This window comes from Nipponia nippon, unplaced genomic scaffold, assembly GCF_047370975.1.
Source record: "Nipponia nippon isolate SJK-2023a ecotype South Korea unplaced genomic scaffold, ASM4737097v1 scaffold_6, whole genome shotgun sequence".
Lineage (NCBI taxonomy): Eukaryota > Metazoa > Chordata > Aves > Pelecaniformes > Threskiornithidae > Nipponia > Nipponia nippon.
Genome location: NW_028262380.1, coordinates 48,201,167 through 48,227,377, shown reverse-complemented (window position 1 = coordinate 48,227,377; position 26,211 = coordinate 48,201,167). Strand labels below are relative to the sequence as shown.

The following is a 26,211-nucleotide window of genomic DNA, read 5'->3' as shown; positions in this document are numbered from 1 at the left end:
GGATCTGCTGTTTATCTTTTTCAAGCAAACTGTGAATCTGATCTAAAACCTGCTTGCTCTTCAGGAGAAGCCACGATGTGCTGTTACTTACTGTTTCTGTCTAAACTAAATAATCCTGAGTGTTAAGTTTCTTAAATTTAAATGTGGTGTAGTTACCATGTGTTCAAGCGTTCATCCCTTCTAGCTGTTTTTAGTAGTTTACAAGCATTTCCTGTTATTTTCTTTACAGGTAGCTGTTTTCTGTTTTTAAGTAATTCGTTTATGGCCAGTAAGGTAGTGTTCAGTGGGAGGATTGAAGTTTTAATGTTTAAAAAAACCCTTGAAATCTAGAGATTAAATATATGCCTTTTTTTGACTTAAAGGATGACGCTTTATCTGTGAAGTCTGGTTCCGCAAAAAGCATTGGCCATACCTGAAAAGATACTGTGAAAACAATTTATACATTGATAGTGGTTAAGAGAGGATAGGTTTGCACTATGGTTAAATCTTTGCCTGTAACTTGGAAAATTATTTATCTGTGTAGGCTCTGTTACTCCTTGCATGCTATTGAATATGGATGATGGTCAAGTAAGATTCTTTATTTGCAAACTACGTGCAGTGCTTGGACTTTTCTTTCAAGAAACTTCTGCCCTACTGAAATTCCTTCCTAGCATCAGTGGTCCAGAATTTCATTACTGGTGCAACAGTGAAATGGTCATTATTTGAACTTGGCGGGGACATTTCTGATCTGAAATGTATTATTTTCTATGTTCTTGTCAGTACATAAGTAATAGGAACAAAGAAGAGACAGCTTTTACTGTCTACAAATGACTTTTACTGTTGATACCAAACATCATAAATTACACTAGGAGATGTTATTTGTAGTTTGGAGGATTTCAATCCTTACCATAGAATACTAAATTCATTCAAAGTGGAAGGTTTTTTCCCACACTATAGATCCCCCCCTGTAACTAGCACTGGACATTGAGTCTATGCAGTCAGTGGCCCCTGGATCCACTGGTTTCCCAAGCTGCCTGATGCATGGTCAAAAACACCCGCCCCCCTACCTACCTCTCTGGAAACACAATGTATTCTAAGTATCACCTGGAGCTGCAGAATTGGTGTTGTTTTCTGGCCGTGCCACTGTTGCTGTTATGGCAGACCCATTTCTGTTCGCAGGGTTTGATTTATTCACTCCTACAGCAATTAAAGACAGCTCAAAAGCCTAGGGAATATACCAGTTCATTGTAGTTGATCATCTATGAACGGACTAACATTCTTTAAAGACTGACTTATTTTTCTGTGTGCTGGAAAACTATGGTTAAAAGTCTAGAGCTTTTAGCCATTCGACTGATTTATATTGTTGCTAATTTTAATGATGGTACTTTGCTTAGCATTGCTATGAAGTGGATCTGTTGTCTGAAACTAATAAAAGACTTACAGTAGATACTACAAAATACTTACAGATTTGGTGTTTTGTTTGTTTTCTAACAGAAAGATAACCTAAAAGGAGCTGGTATCACTGATCTAGAGAGTGGCAAACAATTTCCAGAGAGCATTCATAGCATGAATGTGTATCTTGGGTGAGTTATTTTAACAAGCTGTTTTTATTATGGAAAAATAATTTTAACACATTGACTACATGAAATTGTTTTGTAAGTAGAACCACCTAGTATGTGAGGTTCACCTTTGCATTATTTAGGCAACCAGAAAAAAAAGTTTTGTTTGTATCTTGTAAATAAACTTCTAATTTAGAACCTTGCCAGTTGTCACTCCTTAGCATTACATCTCTTGTGAATCCTCAGGTTTTAGTTCAAGCCAAAATAGTTCTAGTTTAATTATAGCAATAGCAAAAGTCCTTTTCATATGCGGAGTATCCTGTTGCTGCATGGAGCAGTTGTTTAGGATGTTGTCACCAGAAAAGTGCAGCTGAGGAATTCAAGTACTGGGACATGCTCTGAGTGCTGTAGGTGGTTCCAATAGGCTGCGCTGCGTTGCGTGTCAGGCTTTGTACCATTGAAATTTTGGAAGCTGGCGTTCCAGGACAGATCACTGTTTTGAAAGATCTCCCTTGCCTCATTTGTGATACTAAAGGCCTCCTGTAAATCTCTAAGTGCAGGTATTCTAGCTACCTGTTCGTGAGCAGCCACATTTTCATTGTCACCATCAACTTCAGATGAATCAATGTCAGTCACGTCTGTCAGGGGGGAAGGACTGAGAAATGGGACGATGGTCAGGTGTTCCCAAAATCCAGCATCTCTTCCAGTTGATGATCCTGGTGATCCTGTTTTTGCTTTTCCATCCTCTGTGTCATTTATATCGTCCCTTCTGTATTTCTGTTCCGTGTATTTCTAAAGTCTGTGCATGCAGTCCCCCCTCTTTTACGTTAATCTTTATGGGAAAAACTGCTGTGCTCTTTCTTTTACCATTATCATTGCACTTTCCAAAAATGTGTCACTGGCAGATAGCAGGGTATGGCTGTACCTAGCACAGTATGTATTTTTTCTCTGTAAAATAAGAACCTTTTGATAGATGAGTCTTTTTAAATTAATCTTTAGTGTTTTCTGTTGTTGCTGGATTTTCTGTTTGTTAAACTTCGAGTTGCAACGTTTGCAGATCATGAGTAACTGTAAATGAAATCTAAGAAATAATGTTTAAGATTTGTAATTGTGCGAAAGTGTTCATTCCAATTCTGGTGATACATGATTTATTCACGAATTAAAAAAGCAATGCAAATCAAAGCAGAGAGGACAAAAGCAGGCTAGTATGAGCATGAGGCATTTTAAAAATCCGTTACCTCTGTCTCTGCTTCATTAACAGATGCTAGAACAGCAGACTCCTGGTTTTCTACTAAAAGTGGTGTTTCTTTATGGGCCCCTTAATCTCAGTTGCATTGAAATGTAAAGCTATTACCAGCCTCTTAGATTAGTTGTTTCATAAGTTACATTTTTCTTTGACAGCATCAGCAGTGGATGCTTATTTGGAAAGCAAATGATAAATTTATATATGCTTGTAAAACAAGTCAACATCAGAGTGTATTGGGAAAAATCTGTAAGTTCTGTAGATAGTTCACTCCAGATTCCCTAAATCTGATGATGTTTACAGTTTGATTCTTGATTCAAGTGTGTAAACGCCATCTGAAAAATTTGCACTGGGGCATTGATCCTGAAGTGTTTTCTTCTGTCCGTCCTGATTTGGGTTATTAGGAGTTCTGTGGACTGAGTTCACATGCATTTTTAACAGTAAGAGCCAAATGGCTTTGTTACTGCTTTTTAAAGATAGTTGCACAGTTTTTCTATCAGTATCCTCTATGTATGTAGAAACCCTATTTGTGCTTTTTACCTGTGACTGTTACTTAACACTATGCCCAGAGGTGTAAATTGTTCCTGTATGTTGTATATTTGCTTGTTGTTCTAGCTAGCATCCTTCGGTTCATGTAGCATTGGGGAAAAAAAGTACACACATGCATTTTATGTTTACATCGGTAAGAAAACTTGTGTGTCTTCTAAATTAGCTCTTGACAAAAACAGGGCTAAGTCAACAGAAACTGCAGGAAAACACTGCTTTTGGTTTTGTTCTTGAAGGCTCATGGTTTACGTGGTTTGTGTTTTCAAACTGCTTGTTTCATGAAGAATAAAAAGATCCAGCAGACAGCATGGGTTTAGAACCCAGGAGCTGCACGCTGTGGTCAAAGCTTGCTCACTAAAGTGTATAAACTTGAGTGGTTCACCTGAGTGAATATTTTCAAGCCTGACTAATCTTGACTGGGCCGACTCTTACCTGACCAATCTGGAAAATCTGTTGCCTAAGTTTCTTCAAAAATAATGACTGCACAGTGCCCTTCTTGAAGTTGGTTGATACTGCAAGTTCTAAAAACGCTTCCAGAAATTGACCCGAAAGTTTAAAATTGGAGAGCAAAGTCATCAAGCTTTTGCTGTGATGAGTATTGGTCTTTATACACTCATCTACAAATTAAATAAGAGTAATGAATCTCTGAAAAACACTATTGTCTGTTACTGATCATAGAAGTGACCCTCTATGCACTATATTCAAGGCAGTTTCTATGAGCATCAAGTCAAGTGTTTCAATTATATCCTTTAGGTACCAGAATTTGATAGGGTGTTCTGATGATTGCTTTTTAAAATATTCTTGTTGTATATACAAAATGATAAATTGGTTGTTAAAGTTGATTTCATTGATTTCCTGTGGGATTTTAAAGTTATTTTTATCTGGTGTGTGGCAGGGAACTGATTTTTTTTTAAATGATGCTTTAAAAAGTGAAAAGTACTTACTGCTGTGTTTTGTCATCTTTAGTGCAAGACCAATAAGCAGGGCTCTTGACCTTGGAGCCGATATTGTTGTGACGGGTAGATGTGTTGACAGTGGGATTGTATTAGGGCCACTCATTCATTCTGTAAGTACAAGTTTAATTTCCATAGGATAATGAACATATGTGAATGAATATTCAGCAATCATTGTCAGACGATTTTTGCTCCTTATGAAAATGTAGATACTAAATTTAAAATAATGAACACCTTAATTTTTTTTTTTCCTTACAAGCATGAAAAGTTGCTAGGTTTCACTTCTCCTAAACTTATAGCAGGGATATTTATGAACTTGTGTATCATGAAGCTGGAAAGCATTTTGGTGAAGTTAAGGAAGTCTTACCATGTTTCACCAGTATTTCACACTCACTCTTTTTTTTTTCCCCTTCTTTAAAATTTGGTGCGTAAGGTTAAGAAACAAGTATATTTTTGTTTACCACAAGGTGGCGATAGTAGAGCTCACTTCGGTTTGGGGCGGGGGGGAGGCACATGAGGTGGTCTAAAGCACTGGTCTTTTTCAATGGGTAAGCAGTTTTTATTTTAAGTAATTGAGTTTCAATGCAATGTTTCTCAAATTCCTTGAATTTCAACAAATTATACAAGCAGGATATGTGGTTTTCTGAAATATTTTGAATAGGTTATACATTTTTGTGAATGACCACACACCGTGACATATGGAAGCTTTCTTTTGGTGTATGTTTAAAAAAAAATACAAGGGTATGTGTTAGTGTCTAGTTACAAACATCCTTTCGAAAACTTCGTACTCTTCTGACTTCATGCACGTCAAACATTGCCTAATCTAGAATTAAACTTTTCCATTTATAATTGCCATTATGACTTGTTCTTTTATTCCTAGCTGTTTATATTCTCAAAATAGCTATCAGTGTGTATTATCTACTCCAGAGAGACCGTATCTAATTTATTGAAAGGTTTTAGGGAGATTTCTGCTGAGTTCTAAATAAGAAACAATGAATATGTTGATTGCACTGTGTTGAACTTGGGAAGAATAATTTCTACTTAAACAGAAAACATAGTTCCAGTTTTTAAGGATGATTGGAAGTGCTCCCGGAACTGATAATTTTCAAAACCTGAAAAAACAGAGTGGTTTGTTTACATGATACAAAATAGGTGCTAGACTTTTAAAGCTCTGGGTTATGCAAATTTTGAATAATATGAATATTGCACTTACATTTTTTTGAAGAGGGTGTGACTTTGAGAATTTATATTTGTTTGTATTAATAAGAGGAAAACTGAAATACATCAGAGGTCTTTTACTAACTTACTGTGTAGCAACTCAAATCCACGTACAGCGCCTGCCAATTATTGTTTTTCAGATTTCTGGAGTTAAGTAAAACTATATCCAATGCATTGTTACTCAAAGCAGTGAACATACTATGGGTAGTTTTCTGTACTGTATGAAACTTTTATATATGTAACATATTTGTATTTTTCTTCCAGTTTGGCTGGAATAGGGATGAATTTGACTTGCTAGCTGCGGGAAGGTAAATGATATAAGAAGAAATGGGTAAATTTATATTTCATATCATATAACGTCAGGATAACAGAACTTTATAAGCACTTAGTGATTTTGTGTATTATTATTGAATTCATTTATTTGAATGTTTTTGTTAAGTTTTGGTTTGCCTTTTTTTTTTTTTAAGGCTCACTTAATACTCTTGTTTGGAATTGAAATTATAGAAACTTCTTTCTGGAACCAACCTAAAATAACAAAATGCGGAAAGGAGTGAATGATCTTATTTAACAGCTTAATTTTTTCTTCCTGTCCATTTTGTGTCAAGAGATGAAATCTTACAGTACAGACCACTGATGCCCAGCTTTTTCTGTTTGGCCATCACTGTTGATGTTTGAGATGGTAGCAGGTTTTATCCTCAAAGATGCACAGAAGGAGATTTAGTCAGAGGTCAGCATCCTTGTATGGTTTTGCAGAAGCTCAGCATCAGTACTCCCATGTACAAACCCTAGTTGTGAGTCCTAAGGTTAGGAATCTGATGCAGAAAGCGTAGGGTAAAATTCTCTCACCTAACTTAACTTTCTGCATTATCTGACTCTGAAGTCCATAAAAATGAGTGACTACTTAGGTAACCTGAGTACACCTGGCAGTAGTATGCTTGGACCTCCTGTTGCTTGAGAATAAATGTGGAGAGAAACTACAGCTCCACTGAATTGGGGATGATAGAGAGATGAGGGTTTTCCCCATAATTCTATTAAGTGTTTATGGACTATCACAATCAAAGATTTGGAAATCGTAATACATAATCAATACATTCTGTCCTTCACATTGGAAGTGAGATTTTATAACTCTTGATTTAAAAATGGGCTTTGCATATGTAGTTACACACCGTGCAGACTGCTAAGATACTGAATTTAGGTCAAGACTTCCCGAAATGACCAATGAAACTTTTTTTTTTGGTGTCAGATAATCTTTTAGGTGTTCATTTTTTTCAGGAAATAAATTTGATTCTTCATGAAAAAGTTCAACTCTCCTTATATTAATCTTTCAGAATCCTTTATGTTTAATGCGTAATTTATAAATGTACTAGATGCCTGTGGAGGAAAAAAAATAGCATGTTCTATTATTTAACTTTATTTCCAGTGTACTATTATATTTTAAAGCTGGATTTGTGAAACTTGATTTTACAGAATATTTAGTTATTTGAATGCCATTTTCCCAGCCTTGCAGGTCATCTCATTGAATGTGGTGCTCAATGTACAGGTGGAATATTCACTGACTGGCATGCGGTACCAGACTGGTAGGTAACCATGACATCGCCATGTATGTTTGTAGTGGACCAAAGATGAGGTCTCCTGCTGTATCTGTATTGTGAGAACTGCTTGTACTTTATTCTTTTGGGGGAGGCAATATGGGCCTGTTGATACTTTTCTGCCTTAATGTTACTCTTCTGCAAGGTCTGTTCTCCCTATCTGCAGTTTTCCTTTCTGGTCAACTGGGGGCTTGCTTTGTTAACTTAAGAAGCAGATGATTTGAAAAACATTTTAGCTCTTTGATGTTTTTTCTTTTAGATTATTGTCTCTGTTTTCTTTATCATCTGCTTTTTGGAAAGATCTGTTACTGGCTTTCATGTATGATTGTAATGGAAAAGACTATGCATATTTTGGGTGCTGTTTCATCAGTCTTCAGTTAATCAGAGTTGCCTACTCTTCAATCACAAATTTTATATCATTTGCTTTGGTAGGGATGAGTGTATGCCACAGTCCTCTCTGGCCATATGACCTGATCCCCACAAATGTGTTGAGCTATCAGTCCTTTCAAAAAGTTGTGTGTGCCTTGTGTTCAGACTTACTGAATTAGACTTTCACATAGGTATGTCCTTCTGCCTGCTGAGAATTACCACAAGGAAGGACTAACGTAGCCCGCTTTTGACCAACTTGTTTTTCAGAGTAGTTTAAAAGTAGTCAGGGAGTGTGTTTTGCATAGGATGAGTGATTCTGGCTGCAGTTTATTCCTGTTTTCCTTGGGATGAGAGGGAGGAACCTTGTCCTGTGCTGTATACTGAGAAAGGCGGTGCTTCCTTTACTTGATGGAGGAAAGGGCTGAAGAGCAGTGGGAGAGATGCAGGAGAGAAGAGTGGCTTTCATTGGGTGTGTTCCTGCTCCCAAGCTGACCCTGGGAAGGAGGCCACCGGGAGCGGCCTGTAGTCCAGGTGGGTGAACCAGCAGGACACTGTGCCCTGCAACCTGAAGAGCCGCTCTCCTGAGTTGGTTCCCTAGGACTGCCAAGCTTTTTTTTCCTACTTGTAGCGACCATTTCTGATTCAGAGCATGATCCTGAAAGAGATATTCTACTTTTCTGAGTTCCTGAACACTGCTGATTTACAGGTGAAGGCCCATACGGCATTGAAAGAAACAGGGTCAGACATTTCTTTTCACCTGTTGGAAGGCTACTAGCCCTGAACAAACTACACTCACTCTTCACTGTTGTGTTCAGTGGGAAATCAAATGAGCAGGTTTATAGTAACGACACTCTGTTCAGTTTGGAAATTTATAACTGCTAACCTTATTCCTATTCTGGTATATCTCCTGATGATTTTATTATGCTGTATCATGAAATTTCTTAAAATCTTCTGTAACTGAGACTCCAAAAGACCTCGCTCTATAAAAGAATGAAAGAAAAAACAGACTACTACTTTACTTATTAAAATGCTTAGTAGTTCTTTATTTATTAAGGATTTTTCTGTGAGGAATGGCAGTTTGGTTTAAAAAAAAAAGTTTGAGTATATTAAGGTATGAGATACTGGAGTGGGGAGTAGCTAATTTTATGGACAACTATATGTACATCTATTGTGTTTACGTATAAAAATTGTATAACTGTGTCTAAAATCATAGTAGTCTTGTGGCTTAGAGCTGGCTGGTGCTAACTTGAATCGCTGCTAAAGAATGTAGAAGGTTAGCACTCAATACTGCTCTGTTACCTTGTCCCCATCGATCTGCACACATTGATCTGAACCATGCGTGATTATATCTGTGCTAATATAACAGTAATTTATTCACCTTCAGGTTAAGTCTACTAAAGAATTAATCACAGTGCCTTAAAACTAGTGTTTTTGTTTCCAAATTGGAAAAGTCGGGCTGTATGATAAACTCCTAAAACTAGTCAAAATAAACCCAAAATAACGTGTGAGCTTTAATTTTATATTTGGAGAAGCAGAGTAGCAGACCAACTGAAGTGGACCTGTGGTCCAGCACATCTGTTTCAGATACAGGGGGAAGGAGGAGGGGGAGGAGATTTACTTTGATTTGCTGCTTCCCCCTGATAAATAGTTGTTTACTGTATTTAGGCCTAAATACATGAAGGGGAAATATTATGAAAGCTTTTGGGCTGCAGAAAAATGCATCTTCCATTTCATACTTTAGTAGTAACCTGTTGACTCCATAAGTTAAAGAAACTTGATGGGATGGGGTTTTTGTTATTTAGACAGTCTGAATCCGTTTTCAATGCACGCAGACAATGCATTGCGTAATAACGCATAGTAATAATATGATCATTCATAATTTCAATAATGACCAAAACATGCAATACCTGCTCCCACCAACATTACTTATATTGCCAGTAGGTCAACAGAGCTCTGACAGAGTTTGCAGAAGTTACTTGACTATAGTCTATTAATGATTTCTCCCTCATTTAGAAAAGGTATATTTTTAGCAGTCTCCTGAAAGTAAGTGTGTGTAATTTAGATCTCAATAAATCATAGTGTCTATGATACATAAAGTTAAATCCAAACCAGCCCAAGAAAGTCAGTAAATGTGGGGGGACGAAGCCAAGTCATATCTCTGTGTTTGTCGTTAAAGTGCCTTTCACATACGAATTTCTCACTGCCATAAGTGTGTTCATGCAGCCAAGACCACTTATCATTCAGCTCTGCGAACGTTTACTGGACCTTTAGACTAGAGCTGAAGAAAACCTTTCACGGCATTTATGTTGTTCTCTGGTGACTAAACACTAGAGGGCAATCTCTCTCTTCTCCGTACGTCTTACTGCAGAGGGTAGGTTTGGTTATGATTAGACTCAAGTCGTTTTTTGAATTTGTTTGTTGTTTTTTTTTCTTCCTGAGAACAGTAGTCCACATTGCTCTTCTGTCTTTGGCTGCTGAAAAAGGTGTAAGTGTACTGCTAAGAAGGACTCATGGGTATGAGTTTTTCTAACTTGTAAACAAAAAAAGGAAGAATTTATCAAATTTTAGGCTTGTAAACCTTTACCTGTCTATTGTTTATACATAAGCAAAAATAATTAACTCTGTAAACAAGAGCACTTTAAGTGAAGCCAGGCAAGTCACAGCTCACATTCCATGCATATATTATCATGTCTGTATGAGTATTGAGGCACTGAATTGGACCCACTTCATTCATCCAACACAGTTTTTTACGTTTTTTTGAACTTTTCTTGAAACGTTTGATGCAGGCGACTTCTGGGAGCTCAATTCCTCTGCAAAAGGGTGCTTTAAGTCTCAGGAATGTTCATGTGGGCATATTGCGGCCATTGAATGGTTAGCTGTTAAAACCTAAGCTATTCTTTCTTTTTCTTTGTTGTCTTGGTAAAGTAAGTTTTTTAATGTAAAACAAAGTAAAGTGCATGTTCCAACTCATTACTCTCCAAGTTACTGTAGTTGATAGAAGCCAGACTTAGTTGACTTCTGTCTGCTGACCTAAGGCACTGGGATTTCTTTAATTGTGCTGCGTGTATCTCCTTAATGTATTTTACTTAAAGGCAGGAATCTTGAAGCTGTAAAGTTTTGTCCAGTTTTCATGAAAACAGGCAGGCAGGTAGAGGGGATAGATGCTGTTTACTTTTCCAGTGAGAGGAAGGCTGCTTAACTCACCTCATGTGTGGATTCTCTGATGTTTAGCAGAGAAAAATGTAAGAAACCGTTAGTTCACAGTGTATAGAAGGTAAATGTGCATTCTTAAATGACTGATTTTAAGTAAATGTTATCAAAAAAGTCACTTAGTCCTCTTCTGTTATTTGTGTAGTAATATATGTCAGCAGATGCTCAGAAGAAGTGATAATACATCACTGCTCTCTATTTAATACCTAGTGCACAACACTCGATAGGGAATTCATGCAATGTGTCAAAATGAACTATGATGCCAGAACTATATTGATAATGCACAGCATTATTTAATTTCTTTTAACCCCAGACATTGCTGTCTCTTACTATTATGTAGTGCCAGTGGGTGATTAGTACATTGTTTTGTTTTGTTTTGAAATGCAGGAGAGAATAAACTAATGCTGATCAGTAGAGTAATCATTTTGAGGAGATGATAAACACTGACATTTTGCCCTAAGCCAAGAGTGTACAATGGTTGAGACTGCATACTCCTCTGTCCTGAGATGACCAAAAGGGTAAGTCAATAGTTGTAGTCTCTTAAGGGCTGGATCCAGATTGCTGAATTTGAGACTTGAACAGAATCCAGCATGCAAGTCCCACTCAGCAATGTGGAATGCCCTTTTCTCTGTAGCACCATCTATTACAGGCAGCTGAAAACACCAGGCAGCCTGTCTGATTGGCCTGAAATTTTCTAGGCATTAAGAGTTTACATACAATGCATACTCTGAAATGCCGTAGTCGGAGGAGATAAGTGATGCAATTAATAAATTTTGCCTAAATCAGAATTGCAGCAGAAGTTAGGAAACGTGTTGGTACCTACATGTAAAGAGATGCATATACCTTTCCCATAAGTTTGTGCTGATCTTGCCTGACAGATGTTAGCAGTTTTGAATTGATTGTAAAAACGCTGCTAGAAGTGGTAGCAGTTTCTACTTTTTGCCTAATAGCATTGCAGTTAAAATACATTGCCAGGGAGTTGAGAAGCTTGGCTTAGAGCTCTCGTCAGCGTGACATTCATTGAGTCACATCCCAGGAAACTGCATTAGCTATAAAGCTAGAAGTTCATACCACAGTCTTCTTGGACCCTGGTTCACTTCCATGTCACATGCATTGCTGTGGCTTTTTTGTTTTCTTTCTTGCAGCATCTTCCCCCGCAAGTAAACGTACTACACGAACTGTCCCATCTTTTGTTGCCAGTAATCTCCTCAGTCTACCAGTCGTGGCCAGAATGAGATACTTGAGGGGTTTGGCACTTTATGAGGGAAGAAATACCCGTTTTATCTTGGACAATGTTTTTCTCCCTAAGCCAAACAGGACCCAATACTGATCATGGATTTTACTTTTTTTTTTTTTTTTTTTGTAATGCAAATGGTGTAAGATAATGCAGCAAAACAAGACGGAAGACTATCTTCATAGCTGCACAGAGGTTGAATAGTGCATTGTCCTAGAGTAGACAGAGAGGAGGACTCTGCTTAGACAGTTCATGTTGTCACCTGTGACACGCCCATAAACTAACATTTCTGAGAGCCAAAACTAAAGAAGAAACAGTGCTTTACATGGAAAAAATTAGTCCAAGAGTAAGTCGTTGGCAGGCAGGGAACTGACAGGAGACTCGGTTTCAGAGCCCTAATTGCTATTAAGAGTTGGACAGCAGCTGTAGGTGGTTGATGAGAAGGTGGCTTCAGCAGCAAAACTAGTTTTGGAACTTTGTTACCCTTGTGCTGTAGTCAGTGAGGACCTGCTTTAACTGTTAACTCCTCACCTAGCCCCAACTTGGAGGGGGTTTCTGAGGTTTAATCTTAGCTTGGATTTATTCAGCGCTCTGGTTTACTAATGAATGTAATTTATTTAATTGTTAAATACCAAGCATGCAACCCGAAACAGACATTTTGGATAAAAGAACGGTAGTTGTCATCTCCTTTCGCAAACTGATGTATATTGCTTCTGTATTTTAACTGTATGTTAAAAGAACTACTCAAAATGTTTTAAAAGTGGGACTTTCATATTTATCTTTAGTGTTGTATTTTATTAATTACACAATCATATAATTTAATTAGAATTCATGTTAGTATTTTCCTTTCAGAATTGTTTACATTGCTTGATATTGCCCCATTCCACTAGAGGATTTTGTCACTAAACTGGTGCAATTCTTTTATTATTGAAGGGTGCCACTTTGGATGCCATGACTGTAGTTGCTGCTGAAGTTCAAGTACATAGTTCTGTGGTTTAACTCCCTTGCTACACTGTACAAAATAACTTGGCTATGGGTTATGGCCAGCATAAAGCTGGCGTGTTACAGAGCGGATGTCGTGTGGCCGGTATTCATTCAGCAAAACCTACTAGTGAATTGGGCAAAGAGTTACTTCTTTCAGGGGAAGTGCTGATCATGGTGATGGTGTGATCATAGTACCTGTGGTATGTGCTAGGATACCCCATCCAGGTAGCTATTGCTGCTAGTGAGCGCTAACACCAGGTTTAAGTAGCTGTCACTTGACTGAATCATGCCATAGGGGTGACTTAGCCCAGTTTGTTTCCGAGCTGAAAATTAATTTTAAGTAGTATCTTTTAGCAATATACAAAATACATTTTTCTCTTAAGCATGCATGTGTTAATGTAGGTTATTATTAGCAGCTGCTACGAGATAATATAGGATGTATGTATTTTCCCAGTCATGCGGTAACAATACAGATGGAATCCGGGGGCTTTTTGCTCAATTCGCTGCATGTGTGTTTTGAACTGTTGAAAAGTGAGGGAAGCTTTCAGAGCTGATGTGACCTGGGAGAACATGCATCTTCTGCAACTAACTGAGCATTCAGGAACGTTCATTGGGTGGTGTTGGACCTTGAGGAAGAAACATCCCTCACGCTTATCTCCGATGAAGGCAAAAAGTCTTCCTTGATACCTTCACTAACTGTTGAAACAGAGTAACAATGAAAGAGATGACTTACTCTTAAGTCACTGATTGTAGTGTTCTTTTCATTGACCTTCTGGCTCGTTGATTTCAGAATGGTTTAAATATAGCTAAAAAGTCTTATCATGCTAGGACATGCTAGTGTCTTGTGTCAGCATGCCCTTCCTAGGAAGACTTGTTTTTCCCCTTCGTTTTGTTGTTTGTTTTTTTTGGGGGGGTGTGGTGTGTGTGTCTTTGTTTGGTTTGGTTTTTTGTTTGGTTTTTTTGTGTGTGTGTTAGAATGTCTTCTCGCCTTCATACAATTTTCTTAGAAGCTTTAGGTCAACACTTTGCTGCAAGTGGTAAGAGCTGAGTGTCTTTTTTTTATATAGCAAATATGTCTCAACTTTGGAGGCTGTTTAGAAGCTGTTCCAGAAAGTACATTTGTACCTATATGGTCTCCTTCCAGCTACTCTGGCAGCATAAAAAATTCCATCATAAAGATCCTCTGACTTCAGCCCTAAGATAACAGGAAAATCTGAGTCTGCCCTTCCTTTTGCATACTAAGGGACCTGAATAATAGTATTGTTTATACTGATGCTGTTTATCTGCTGTCTTCCAGGATTGGTCTGCTTTTAATGACTTAAGTGTTTGCCAGATTTTAACCATTTTAGGCAGTGAAATTTTTCTCTTTGCCTCACTATATTGTTGTTGGCTTTTGTTTTTTCAATGGTTTGGGTCTTTTGAGAGTGGAGCGTGGGCAAACTGAAGTTTAATTGATGTTAGTAGACTCAGTGGTTCAGAGTAGAAAGTTGAGTGTCTACAATTTACCTCTTCTTCCTTCAAAATGAAGATCACTGGAGAGTAGGTGCAGGAGTGTGTTGTAAGAGTTGCATGTGCTGATGATGTGGATCAAAGTGGTCTGCAGCAAGGATACCAGTTGTCACTGCAGTGGGATAGACTGCACTGGGTAATCTGTCTTGGTGGAAGTGATTTCACTTTTGGGTAAGTGATTTGAATAAGCGGTGTTGAGCCTGCTAGCAAGGCACCTGGTGCCGTTGCCTTAAGACAAGACAGATAGATGGTAGGGTCAAAGCACACAAGCATGGCACCAAGAGGGTGAGAGCTCCTTAATTCTAGCTTTGTGCAGTTACTGATCCTGCTGTGTAACACTGGCCAAACCATGATGCTTCCTCTATGTGTCTCCGTACCTGTAAAATTGGGATAATTACATATGTTAGTCTGTTACCCTACATTAATGTTCAAGGCCAAGATTTGAGAGGGTTTTTTTGGGTGTTGTTTTTTCTGTGTCACACTTTAAAATGTTGAATGTTACATACTTCTTGCCACCAGCTTTTCTCCCTCCTCTTCCCCTCAGAAAAAAAAAAAAAATCTAGAATAACTTGTATAAAAAATTGCTGATTCCATTCAATTCTTTGTATTCGCCAGGGTGGGATTTTTTGTTTCCCTTTGTCTGTTTAGTGGTTTAAATAGTTTGAAAGACCAGTCTAATGAAGTATAATCTTTACTGATTCGACGTGGACTTTTCTAGGTGTCCTCCAGCTACCATACTTACCAAGTTTTATATGCTATCAGTATTAAAGTTGCTGATCTCTGGTAACACAGCTTGTCTCTTAATCCTTTTTTTAAATAACAGGGTTATGTTTGAAGCTTCTCGATGATAAGGAATCTGTTCAAACTCCCATGAACTTTTACAAATGTCACTTAAGAGTTCACTGGTTTCTTTGCTTACTTCCTTCAAAACTTTGTGGATTTATGTTATACAAACTATGTTCATCTAACCTTTGCTGATAACTAATTTGGTTGTATGTTCAGCACGTTATTCCCACTAGCACCCAAAAATAATTAATTTCAGGGATGGTCGGATTTTAAATATGTATGAAGGACCTGAAGGTCATTGACTTTAATGAGAATGGTGATGTTCACCACCTTTCATTATTAGGACCTTCTTAGAACAGTTTTGCTTTTGCAAGGGGCTGTAGCTCCTGAACTCCTGTTCTTGTGTTCTTTTTGTGTCTCTGGGACACTTCACTTGCACAAATTTCCAACCTCCTGTGAGAGGGGAGTGAGCCAGGTAGCCTTTTTAGAAGAATATTAAGGCTCTATTTTAATTTTCAGGTACTTTTAAATTTTTTTACATTTTTTTTTTAAGTCATTACTTTTGCTCAAATTCTCTGTGAATAAAATAAAAGCCTTTTAGCTGGGAAAGCAGATGGCTAGATCTCATCCACATAACCCTGAAAATTCTGCTCTGCTACTGTAATGACCAGAATGTGCCTCTTACTATGAGTTATTTGGTCACTTTCTGGATATTACTCTTGTGAGGAGGAGGAATATTTTCATTTACAAACACATCTATAATTTTCTGGTTTAGTGCTTTTCTTTTTGCTATGCCTCATAATTTTCTGTTCATTCTGTCTTTTATTATTGTTCTGGGCTGAAGATCTTTCATATATCTTGCTGTTTTCTAATCATAACTTTTCTGTGTATAATTTATTATTAACATGTGAAATTGTCCTTAATAGGTGTGATTATTCCTGTTTCCTACTTCCCTTCCCCTCTAGGCTTCCAGCACAGTCTGTTCTTCCTGCTTTGACTGCTTTTTTACAAATCCAGAGTGCAAGGATGTATTTGCATGTCTTCACCTTCATGTTGCGTGTGCTGCTGTAACCAGACTAGGCTAGAATTAGCAATTGTTTTTCTTCTGAATTTACCTCTTTAATCATAGTCCTCTAATTCTTTCAGCTTCTTTTTACTTCAACCATTTCTGTTAGTGTCCTTCTCTATTCCCTTACCCACCTCTATATCTTTACTGTTGGTGTCTGTTGTTATATCTGCACTCCTTTGCCAGGCAATAAAATGCATCCTCTTATTATTTTGGTTGAGCAGTTTGTTCAGTGCTTTTTCTTGTGTATGTTTCTGCAGAAACAACCAGATATGTTCTAACTCTTGATCAGTTTTATTTAATGAGTCATTACCATAAAATTCCGGTATGTTGTTACTCATTTTTCACTTTCCCTTTGTATTCATTGAGTTTTTTCAATGTTTTTCATATTCTAGGCACAACATAGGCTTTCCCATTGTAGAATGTTCCTCTGAAGGAGACTTTATTCTTTCCAAACCACCAGACACAGGGGGACTAATCTCTTTTGGCACTGTAGCTGAACAGTTGGTGTATGAATTGGGCAATCCTCAGCGCTATCTTTTACCAGATGTCACATGTGACTTTTCCGAAGTTTCCATCACCGAAATTCCAGGTTAGTCCTCTTAATGTGTTAAGAGATCTGTGTCAATGAACTGGGTTATCAAACTAAAGCAGTTACTTTAATTTCCATGTTTTCTCTGCGTATTTCTTGTTAAATCAGTTCCTTAGAGTGTGATACTGTATTAAACCAATTTTTTCAAAGACTCTTGCTAGAAATTCCTTTAGAAATTTTAACCATCCTCTTACTTACCTTGCTGACTGACTAATTTAAATCTTTGATCACTACTCCTTTAGCTTTACTTCTTAATGCACACCTCGCACCTACCAAGTCTTTAAACTATGTATTCTTTGTGAGCAATGTTGAGACAGATCCCCTATGATTTCAGTGTTGTTGTTTTTGGTTTTTTTTTTTAAACTGCAGCTCAGTTATGTTTTTCTGAGCAAAGAATGTTTTGTACATGTTTTCTCATATGGCGTTTGAAATGTTGGTAACAATGGAAAGCTGTGTCTTTCAAAGCACCACTTGGTAATGGTGTTTTTCTTAGACATTTAGTTGAATCATCTGAAGTGGTAGAAGCGTGCTTAGGTACAGGATTTCCACCAGACAACCCCTGTTCGAAAAAGTCCATTTGCTATCCTCAAAACTCTCAACAGCCAGTGGACTAAAGATGGCTATAATGTATGTTCTGGATTTAGCTTTAAAAGCAAAAAAAAACCCCAAAACCCCAGGCTTAATAGATTTGAAGATCTGTAGGTTGGATAAGACAGCTTGAAAAAAATGTTTAGTTACAGTCATTTGAAGTTTTGTTTTTTCTACTGCATCTGTATTATATATCCTTTTTCATGCTAATGGAAGTTATCTCTGACAGTATGGCGAGTGTCTTTATAAAACTTAGCACAATTGAAATCTCAAAAACTTAACTGTGATAAAACTCAAAACACTGTAGCATCAAAAATATTTTGCTTCAATAATAAAAGTACCATAAAATTGTACAGTGAACCTTCTGCTCATGTAATATAACCAAATGGCAGTCTGATAAGGCCAGCTTGCTACTCTTAGCCACTAGTCTTTTTTTTTTATTTTGAAAAAAGAAACCCTAACCTTCCTATGAACTTCTAGCTTGCACATGACCTGATATGACATGTTTGAACTTAAAATGAACTTTCACATGAACTTTCAGTTAGCCCTCTTAGAAATATAACAGATGGAAAATGGGCAGACTTCGTAAATATTTTCAGTTTGAAGTGCTTTGACACGTACACCAGTAAAAACAGGCAAGCTATCTATTTTTGCTGTTTACGTTGCCAATTTTATTGTCCTGCTGGATTACTTGTAGTGTTTGAACTGAGAGGTGTTTCTGTTTTCTTTTTGTCAATGGATGCTATGCAGTTTGTTTTGTGTGATTTTTAATTTGTATTACTTGTTCACTTGGAACATTAAACTCTTCCAGATGGTCACCCTGCCTGTAGGGACATTGTTCTGTAGTAAGAGAGTTAAGTTAACCTTATGTCAATCTAGCGGAGAGAGTGATGATGTTATTTGAGTGACGTGTAGAATTTCTGCTAGTCACATACACTTTTTCAGATATGTTCTGATTTGATCTCTTCAGAGTATTTGTGTAAAGCTTTGACCTGCTTCCTAAGTATATGCAAGCACAGGTTAGGTACAGGTGAGCTACAGTATAATTCTGTCTGTCTGACATGAGGTGCTGAACCCGCACTGCTAATTTTCAAGGAGTTGAACCTATTGATTTTCTCCAGTTCAGGTTTGAACCTGATGCCATGACAGCAGTTTTCTCCAGTTTCTTTTTGGCATTAACGTTCCTAATACTGAACATGGTAGTTGCCCTGGAACATACATTCAGAGTGTTCTGTTCCTGTTACTGACAAGAAGGCTGAAATTAAGTTGTCCTTTCACTTACTAAGCTATCAGCAAATAAGCTCTCACTGGTTTCTCATCTTTCTTGTTTTGTTTCTTTACCAAGTGAAAGACTGCAGTCCACTCCAGCCAACTGCGGTAAATTGTATGCTCTCGTGTGTGTGCAATAACTGGCTGTTAAGTGGAAAATAACTATTGGGTCTGAAGTCCTAAGGCTGCTTTCTGTGTTAAGTATTTTTTAAGTACATGAATAAACATTTCAAGCGTTCTATTAAAAGGCTCATTGAAGTCATAAATTTAGTCACCAATTTGCTGTTTGTGTTTCTAAGGTAGGGAGGACTGTTTCGTGAAAGGTTCTCTCTTCTGTGGCAGTACAGCAATCGATGATTTGCTTTTTAATTAAGTGCATTTGATTAATATGTATCACAAAAGAATGTCTTTGAAGTTATATTGAAAAAGCTTAAATATTGATTTTTAACCACTATAGGTTTTGATGGTGGGGCAGTGAAAGTTCATGGAGCAAAAGGATCGCCTCCTTCAACGTTTTATAAGGTATTCTCTCTTTCTGTGGAGTGTAAGGTATTTTTGATTTACTAAATTCTATATTTTGGAGAAAATACTAAATATTTTCTGCCAAAACCTGTTACCACTTTAAAATCCTCATCCTCCCTGCCCTGAGAGTAAAAGAAAGAGGGGGAAAAGAAAAAAAGACAAACATTTGATACATAAAAAACATGTTGGTCTTCTAGTGGTCTCCATTCCCTGAATGAATGCTAAGGTAATACAATTCTGGTGAAGTACCAGTAGGTCTAGATCCTTTTTCTTGTTTAAACTAGTGGCAAAACTGACTTTTACAGAAGCAAGGCTGAGGTCAGAAATTAACTGCTTAGCACAGCCATATCAAAAGTGAGTTAGCCTAAGCAGGAAATTGTGATAATATTTCTGTTTAAATAATATAATGTATGTTTGAGCATAATTTTTCTTTGAAACTTTTTAATGCATTTTTAAAAATATTGCTGACACTTTTAAAATCAGTTTTATATAAGATAGAGTTTCAGTTTTTAAAAGACACAGTATTTCAAAGATGATTAATAATATCACCAAAGCAGGTTTGATTTTGGTGAATTGTAAAGTCAGAATAGAAGAGCTCTCTAAAGGCTCCATAATTGAAGCATATTGACAAAACATTTTTGGAATCGAGTAGTATACCATAGGTCTCTTTTCTCATGCCCTTAGTTTTTCACTTCTGTCAGCTCTCTGGTAATCATCTTTGTATCAGATTTATGAAAAGGGGGTTTGATATTTTAAAAGTATTGTGAGAATGTAATCTGAACATGAATTTTCCTAAACTTTCACCTAATATAATGAAGCATTGTTGTTTTTTATTTGATAGGCAGCCTACAATTTCAGTACAATAAATTCTTGTCAGCTTTTTGCATTTCCTCAGAATTTTAATTTAGTTCAAGAGTTCTAGTTACATAATGCTGGAACAACAAATTTCCTTTCTCTGAGTGATCTGTGTCTGCATTATCTGTACCTGGGAATAACTGTGTCTTTTTTATCTGAAAATACATTTTTGTTGTGTTTGAAACAACAAAAAAAGTCTTAAAACATAAATTATAAGCACATTTCTGAAAGATGTTTAATTCTAAATATCAGGCTTACAGTGTCACTACAATGTCATATAACTGACAGAGAAGTCAATTTAGAAGTAATTCCTGGAAATGACATAGAACAAAGTATACTTTTGTACAAAATATCAAATTCCATCAATAAAATGATAGCTATGCTAATGCTGTTATTATTCGTGTAGTAAATTGTGGAATTTGATACAGGCAAATACAGAAGGCAGTGAACGTATGAAGCAGGAATTACTTTTTCTTCCTTGGTCCGAGTGTGCAGTTTGAAGCAGAATATGTTTTGCTGCTTCTCAGCAACTTTCCGCAACTGTTCTGTTCAGCAGCCTTGTCCTCCTGCAGTTTTTGTTCTTGGCTTTACATTTCCATACTTCTGTATATCTAAAGGAAATAACAGAGATTTGAGATTTTCAGTTGACGAACCATGAAATGGAATAAACAAAACAGAGTGACTGTTTTTTACATAGCAGTAAAATAAAAATAAGTTTGAATTTATTTCTTATTTATTTATTATTATGTCTTAAGTAGGAAATTTGAAATGTATGTGTTCGGGAATATTTTTTTAAGATGTCTTATGTTTTGCCTATTAAACAGTGTAATGATCTTCTAAAACATGTAAGTTAGACTTCCTGTGAAATATTTCTATTTTTTGAAACTGTTTAATTGGCTGTCAGTGATAAATGGACATGTGCTTTGCGCACCTGTTTTCAGAGTAATTTCTAGGAAACGAGCTTAGTATGTTCAGCTTGGCTAGGAAGTGACTGAATGGGCATTATAACAAGCTAGAAATATTTTAAGGCTGTGTTACATCTTTCAGTAACTTTGCAGTAAGTGTAGAGGAAAATTATTTAATTGCTGCATTAAAGGTGAAGTGTAGGTAGTAAAACAATAATAAGAGAAAGTGAGATATAAGTTAAATTTCAGGGAAAATAATGAGAAATATATTACCAGTGAAATAGCTTCTCAAAAGAAATAGCTGAAACACTGTTTTTTGAGACATTTAAAAGTAGATTGGGTAAAATGTTTGAAAATTCACTGTAGGAAAAACATTTCTGGTTGTGGAGAGTTATGCTGAATGTCTGACCAGGTTCTTCACTTCTGTGTTTGCTTTTCTTTTAGGTAACAAATGTTGAAAATGTTCATCATGCTTTGTTTGGATATACCTATTAAAGCTTTTCTACCATTTATGGCCGTGCATTATGGTCATTACTTTCACTGTATTAGAGCTCTGTTAAGCAGCTGTAGCACTGGAAGTCTAGTAAAATGCTTATTAGTTAAATGTTTGCTATGTGTAGTGTGTTCTTCTGTGTGTGCACATGTGTGTATGTGATATTTTTTCCACATTTACTTTAATACTTCTGGGAAACTTATGTCTGATCTATTTTCACTGCGATAGATTATTCAGCTTCTCAACATCAGAATGTGTCCTATGTACCAAAATAGATAAGTACAGGAGAATTTAAGGATGACAGTGAGAAGTGATTCAGAGTTTCATAGTTTTGCAGATTTGAATCTTCCTCCAATAGAATTTTGAATTTTAAATAATGGAGTAAATTTTTGTGATGATGATGGCTTCTTGCTATTCCACTTCTGCTTAACGTATGGATAATGATTGTCAGAGAGCGTTTATAGCGTATCAGTACTGAATCCCATGTGATTTCATAATCCTTTTATTGTTAGGTAAATGCCACTTACCTTGATGGCTTCAGAGCTACTGCTGTCTGTCCAGTGGGAGGTCCAAAGGCAATACAAAAAGGAAAACGCACTGCGGAAAGTATTCTGCAAAGGTTAGTATATGAGTCTTGGAAGGGGGTTTGACTTTTTCTTTTCAGAGATGGTGAAAATAAAACTGTGACATACGATGGCAATCATATTAACCTTGTAAGAACCCTAGAAGATTATAATCTTCCAATTGGGAGGACATTTGAGACTTTAGTAGTTTGTTTAGGAAACCTGTTTTCAACATATAACTACGCTTCAGCTACATTTGACTGAGCGAGAAAGGTCTCAAATATTGTTGAAAATAGGTAGCTGGATAGTGGAGAGAAACCAAAATGAATGAGGGAAAAGCTGTGGCTCAGACTAGAATTTATTAGGTGCCAGAGAGAAACCCATGTGAAACTAGTTTTCACTGATTTTCACAGAACTTTATATAAAAAAAAAATCTTAGTGCTATGAAATTTAGGCAGTTCACCAAGTTTGTTTTAAACAAAATTATCTTATTACCTTGTAAAATGTGATTAATGATTTTGTTTGCTAGAACAATTTTACAGTTGTAAGACAGACTGATAAACCTTTAGTCGTATTGTCATGCCAGTGTGTTTGGGCAAGGAGGGATTCCTCTTAAATATAATTCCATCTCCTCATGGAAGTCTCTGAGCACTTACTTCGATAGCCCCACTCTTTGAGTTATGAGATCTATCTCTTTGTGCCGTATTTTATATATAACTTCCCCCCCATCCTGTTACAGACCCATGCAGCAAGTACACTAGGATAGACACCTGTCAGAAATGCAAGGTTTACTGTGGACTTGGAGTGACTTATTGCTCATGTGCCCATGTGCAGCACTGTGGTGAAGGAGGAGCTGTGTGACTTCCCTCAAGAGACATAGCAGATGAGAGCAGGCTGATACGGGATGTGTAATTAAGCTATGGAATCCCTTTCTTCAGAGTGGCGTAAATGCTAAAAGTGTACATGTCCCAGAGCTACTGAGAAAATCAGTGAAGAAAAAAACCCTTCAAGAGCTGTTAAATACAAAGACTCAGGGACTCCGAAGTCCCCAAAAAGCAATCTTTTTGGAAGCTAGGTGATAGCTGCTGCCTCTGTGACCACTAGAAAATTAATTCATTCAGCCTGCTTACTGGGCTGTCCTGAGTAATCCTTGGAGGAGAGGTGATGGGAGATAGCCAGAGGCTGGTTAACTGGCTTGATAAGTGGCCTCTAGCCCATGAGGCATGCCTGGAGCAGGTGTGGCTTGTTCTGTGTCTTAAAAATCACAATATGCAGTATTGTTCATCAATATATTCTCCATCTCAAACACAGTCCTAAACAGCTTAATGTATGAATCATTTATTCAGCATGTTTGAAAGTTTTGTATGTCAACTCAGATATAGAATAAGAGTTAAGCTGTTCTGATCACTGCCAGAGAATGTTCTACCAGCAGCTACATCTCTTTAGGAAGCTCTGACTTCAGTGTTTCCACCAATTCCTGTTGCAAGAGAATGTTGTAAGGATGTGATCTTTGAACTAACCAGCTTCCCATCTGTTCTAGATTTAAATTCTGCCCAGTAGTGTAAGGACAAGTAGTACAGAATAAGATGCACAAATTTAAGGTGCTTCAATTGTACAGGTCAAGTTAGTTGGCAGCCTAAGACATTAAGCAGCTTTGGCAGCTTGTAATATGACTTCTTTTACTTCTTTCTTGCATGCTTCTCCTTTATTTGTTTATTCATTTTTGAAAGCAGGAGAGGTTTGGCAGTATGTGTGTGAAGAAGTCTCTTTGGAGTAGTCTTTGGTGTCCTTTTATTTTTGATGGCTCTCTGTTGCATTACCAAGACACATGAAAGGGCTAAAAATTGCCCACAGAATGTATTTTGAACTCTAGTATCTCTAACTGTAATGTTGGTAGATAAATAACTTAAAATACCTGATTACAGACATGGTTTTCAAGTTTTGATACCTTAAATCAAGTCTCTGGCTTTCTGTGGTCATCAAAATAAAGATGGCCTTATTTGTGGTACATGGACCACCTTCATCTCTTTACAACAATTAGAAAATTACATTTTGTATTTAAGTCCTGTACACTGCTTCATGCTTCAGGTACCATGCTAATGTTTACAACGATGATATATTAACAGTGTCTTCAAAATGTTCCACTGATGCAAAATATTTTTCTCATCCTAACATAATTCAAATGTTTCAACTGATAAAATCTTCTATACAGCTAGAAGGATGCCAGACCTAGATTATTTGGGAAACCAGTTTAGATACTTCAGAATTTAACTTATTTTTGAACCTGCAACATGTTAATAACTTGGACTATTTTTAATGGTTGGATTCTTTTAAAACTTTTTTCTAACTTTTTTTACTGTGATTTTTTTTTAATTTTGGATTTCATATGTGGTTTTGTTTTTTTTTTTTTAAACTATAGCAGTCATTTTCAGTTTTAGTGCTTGAGAGTCGGGCTGTTTTTTCTAAGAGTTGTTGCAAACAGTCTATTTAATCCGAATTTAATTTGTCAAAAAAACAGTATTAATTCCTGGCTCTCTTAAAGCAGTGTGTGTTTTCATGGTGTATAAAAAGAAGGTGATGTTCATCCCCATAATTAATTGCGATTGGACAAACTTGGCACTCTTGACACAATATGCTTTTGGTGGAAATATCCTTATAGAAAGAGTTTGAGGGATTTCAGTGCCAGACTGGAAAGGCATGAGTAGTGAAGAAACGTTCTCTTTAAAAACTTCATCTACTTTTTGGCATTTGAGTCTTATGTTCATTAATCCCAAATAAATACCTTTAAGGTTTGAATAAAAGTTCCTTCTGCAGTTTGATTTTTCTTCATTGGTGCCTGTGATGTAATGAGGTAGTTGCATGTATTTATTGGTAGTTTATAATGCCTTATAGCAGAAACAGAGGTAAGAACTGAATTACCAGTATGAAAATCAGGAAGACTGCATATACTGTAATTACATTTCAAGCTGTCTTTGTTTTAGAGATAAAAGTAAGAGCGGAAATCCATTTAATTGTCTTTGCCTGTCATCTTTCAAATAATTTGAATAAACAAAAGGCTCAGTTTGAAACCTAGGGATAAATTCAGAGGCATAACTTCCTTGTCGGTAATCGCTTGATTTGTAGTATTCAGATATATTTGTTTAGTGTAAAGTATTCATAGTCCAGTTTACGTGACAGAGCTAACTCCTGTGGACCACACAGGGCTACTTCAGATAATCATTTTGAGGCAGTTTACTAATAAAAAAAAATCATTTGTTGCAGGACTCGTCTTATTTTCAGTCAGCTTGGGTATGAAGATTACAGTGCAGTTAACATACAGGTTTTAGGGTCTGAAGATACATATGGACCTCATGCTAGAAGGAGTATAGATGGTGTAAGTATTCAGTGGAGTGTTCTTAAACTTTTACTGACCTGTTTTAATCTCTCCGTATTGTTATCTTTTCCACAACTTTAAAGGAAGTCACTATCATCTTGGGAATTTCGCCCCGTCATCTTGCAAAGAACTGTGTCACTACTTAGTGTACAAAATTAACACTGACAAGGTCTTTGCAGTATTGGGTCTTCCAGAAGCCCTGGTACGAAATCTTAGAAAAATGTTGTTGTAGTCGGTTCTGATGTTATTCGTCTGAAGAAGTATCTTCTTATACAAGTTCTTACGATCTAGACGTATTGCATTAGATGTAACTCTAAAAGACCACATTATAAAGGTTGCAGAGTCAGGAAATGGCAGAGTTATTGTTGCCTGTGCAACTTTAAAACTGTCTGTGAATACTATTTGTGAAACCATCTTCAACTATATAGTCCTGCATTGTATTCTGGGACTTGTTAAATTCATATGTAAGAATATGAATGATGGTGATAGCCACTACAGCTGTGATATCCATGGTCTGTTTTCCTAATCTAGAATATGAAAGTCCTTTTTAAAGGAAAAAGACTGTAAATCTTGTCCTCACTTACATGCACTTTAAATATTTAGACAGTTAGTTTGTTCCAAAGCAGTAGTATCTAATTCTTCTTTGTCAATGGCAGTCTTGCAAAACTCTTAAGGTACACGTGGCAAAACTCAGCTCTCTTGAGTTTGATCTGAGGAGTGCCAACGCTTAAAATAGCTGACAGTTTGTATGTGTAGGAAACAAGAACGTGATGTGGAGAAAGACAGTGAACTTCTTACTATACAAA

At 36.7% G+C, this 26,211-nt stretch overlaps 1 protein-coding gene across 6 annotated transcripts in view; it reads left to right on the top strand.

Moving 5' to 3' along the window:
• The window catches only part of LOC104021354 (uncharacterized), a 65,711-nt gene that overhangs the window by 2,446 nt on the left and 37,054 nt on the right, over positions 1 to 26,211 (top strand). For 5 of the 6 annotated variants that reach the window (XR_015699812.1, XR_015699813.1, XM_087736979.1 and 2 more), the window contains exons 5-12: positions 1,474 to 1,562; positions 4,294 to 4,393; positions 5,763 to 5,806; positions 6,998 to 7,075; positions 16,641 to 16,837; positions 19,152 to 19,216; positions 21,982 to 22,088; positions 25,294 to 25,405. Coding sequence is in view for 4 of the 6 variants with exons in the window: in XM_087736979.1 (XP_087593105.1) it covers positions 1,474 to 1,562; positions 4,294 to 4,393; positions 5,763 to 5,806; positions 6,998 to 7,075; positions 16,641 to 16,837; positions 19,152 to 19,216; positions 21,982 to 22,088; positions 25,294 to 25,405 (792 nt within the window). In the remaining 2 variants the exon portion in view is untranslated. The remainder of the gene's footprint in view (positions 1 to 1,473; positions 1,563 to 4,293; positions 4,394 to 5,762; positions 5,807 to 6,997; positions 7,076 to 16,640; positions 16,838 to 19,151; positions 19,217 to 21,981; positions 22,089 to 25,293; positions 25,406 to 26,211) is intronic. The other variant, XM_087736981.1, reaches the window with a different exon arrangement.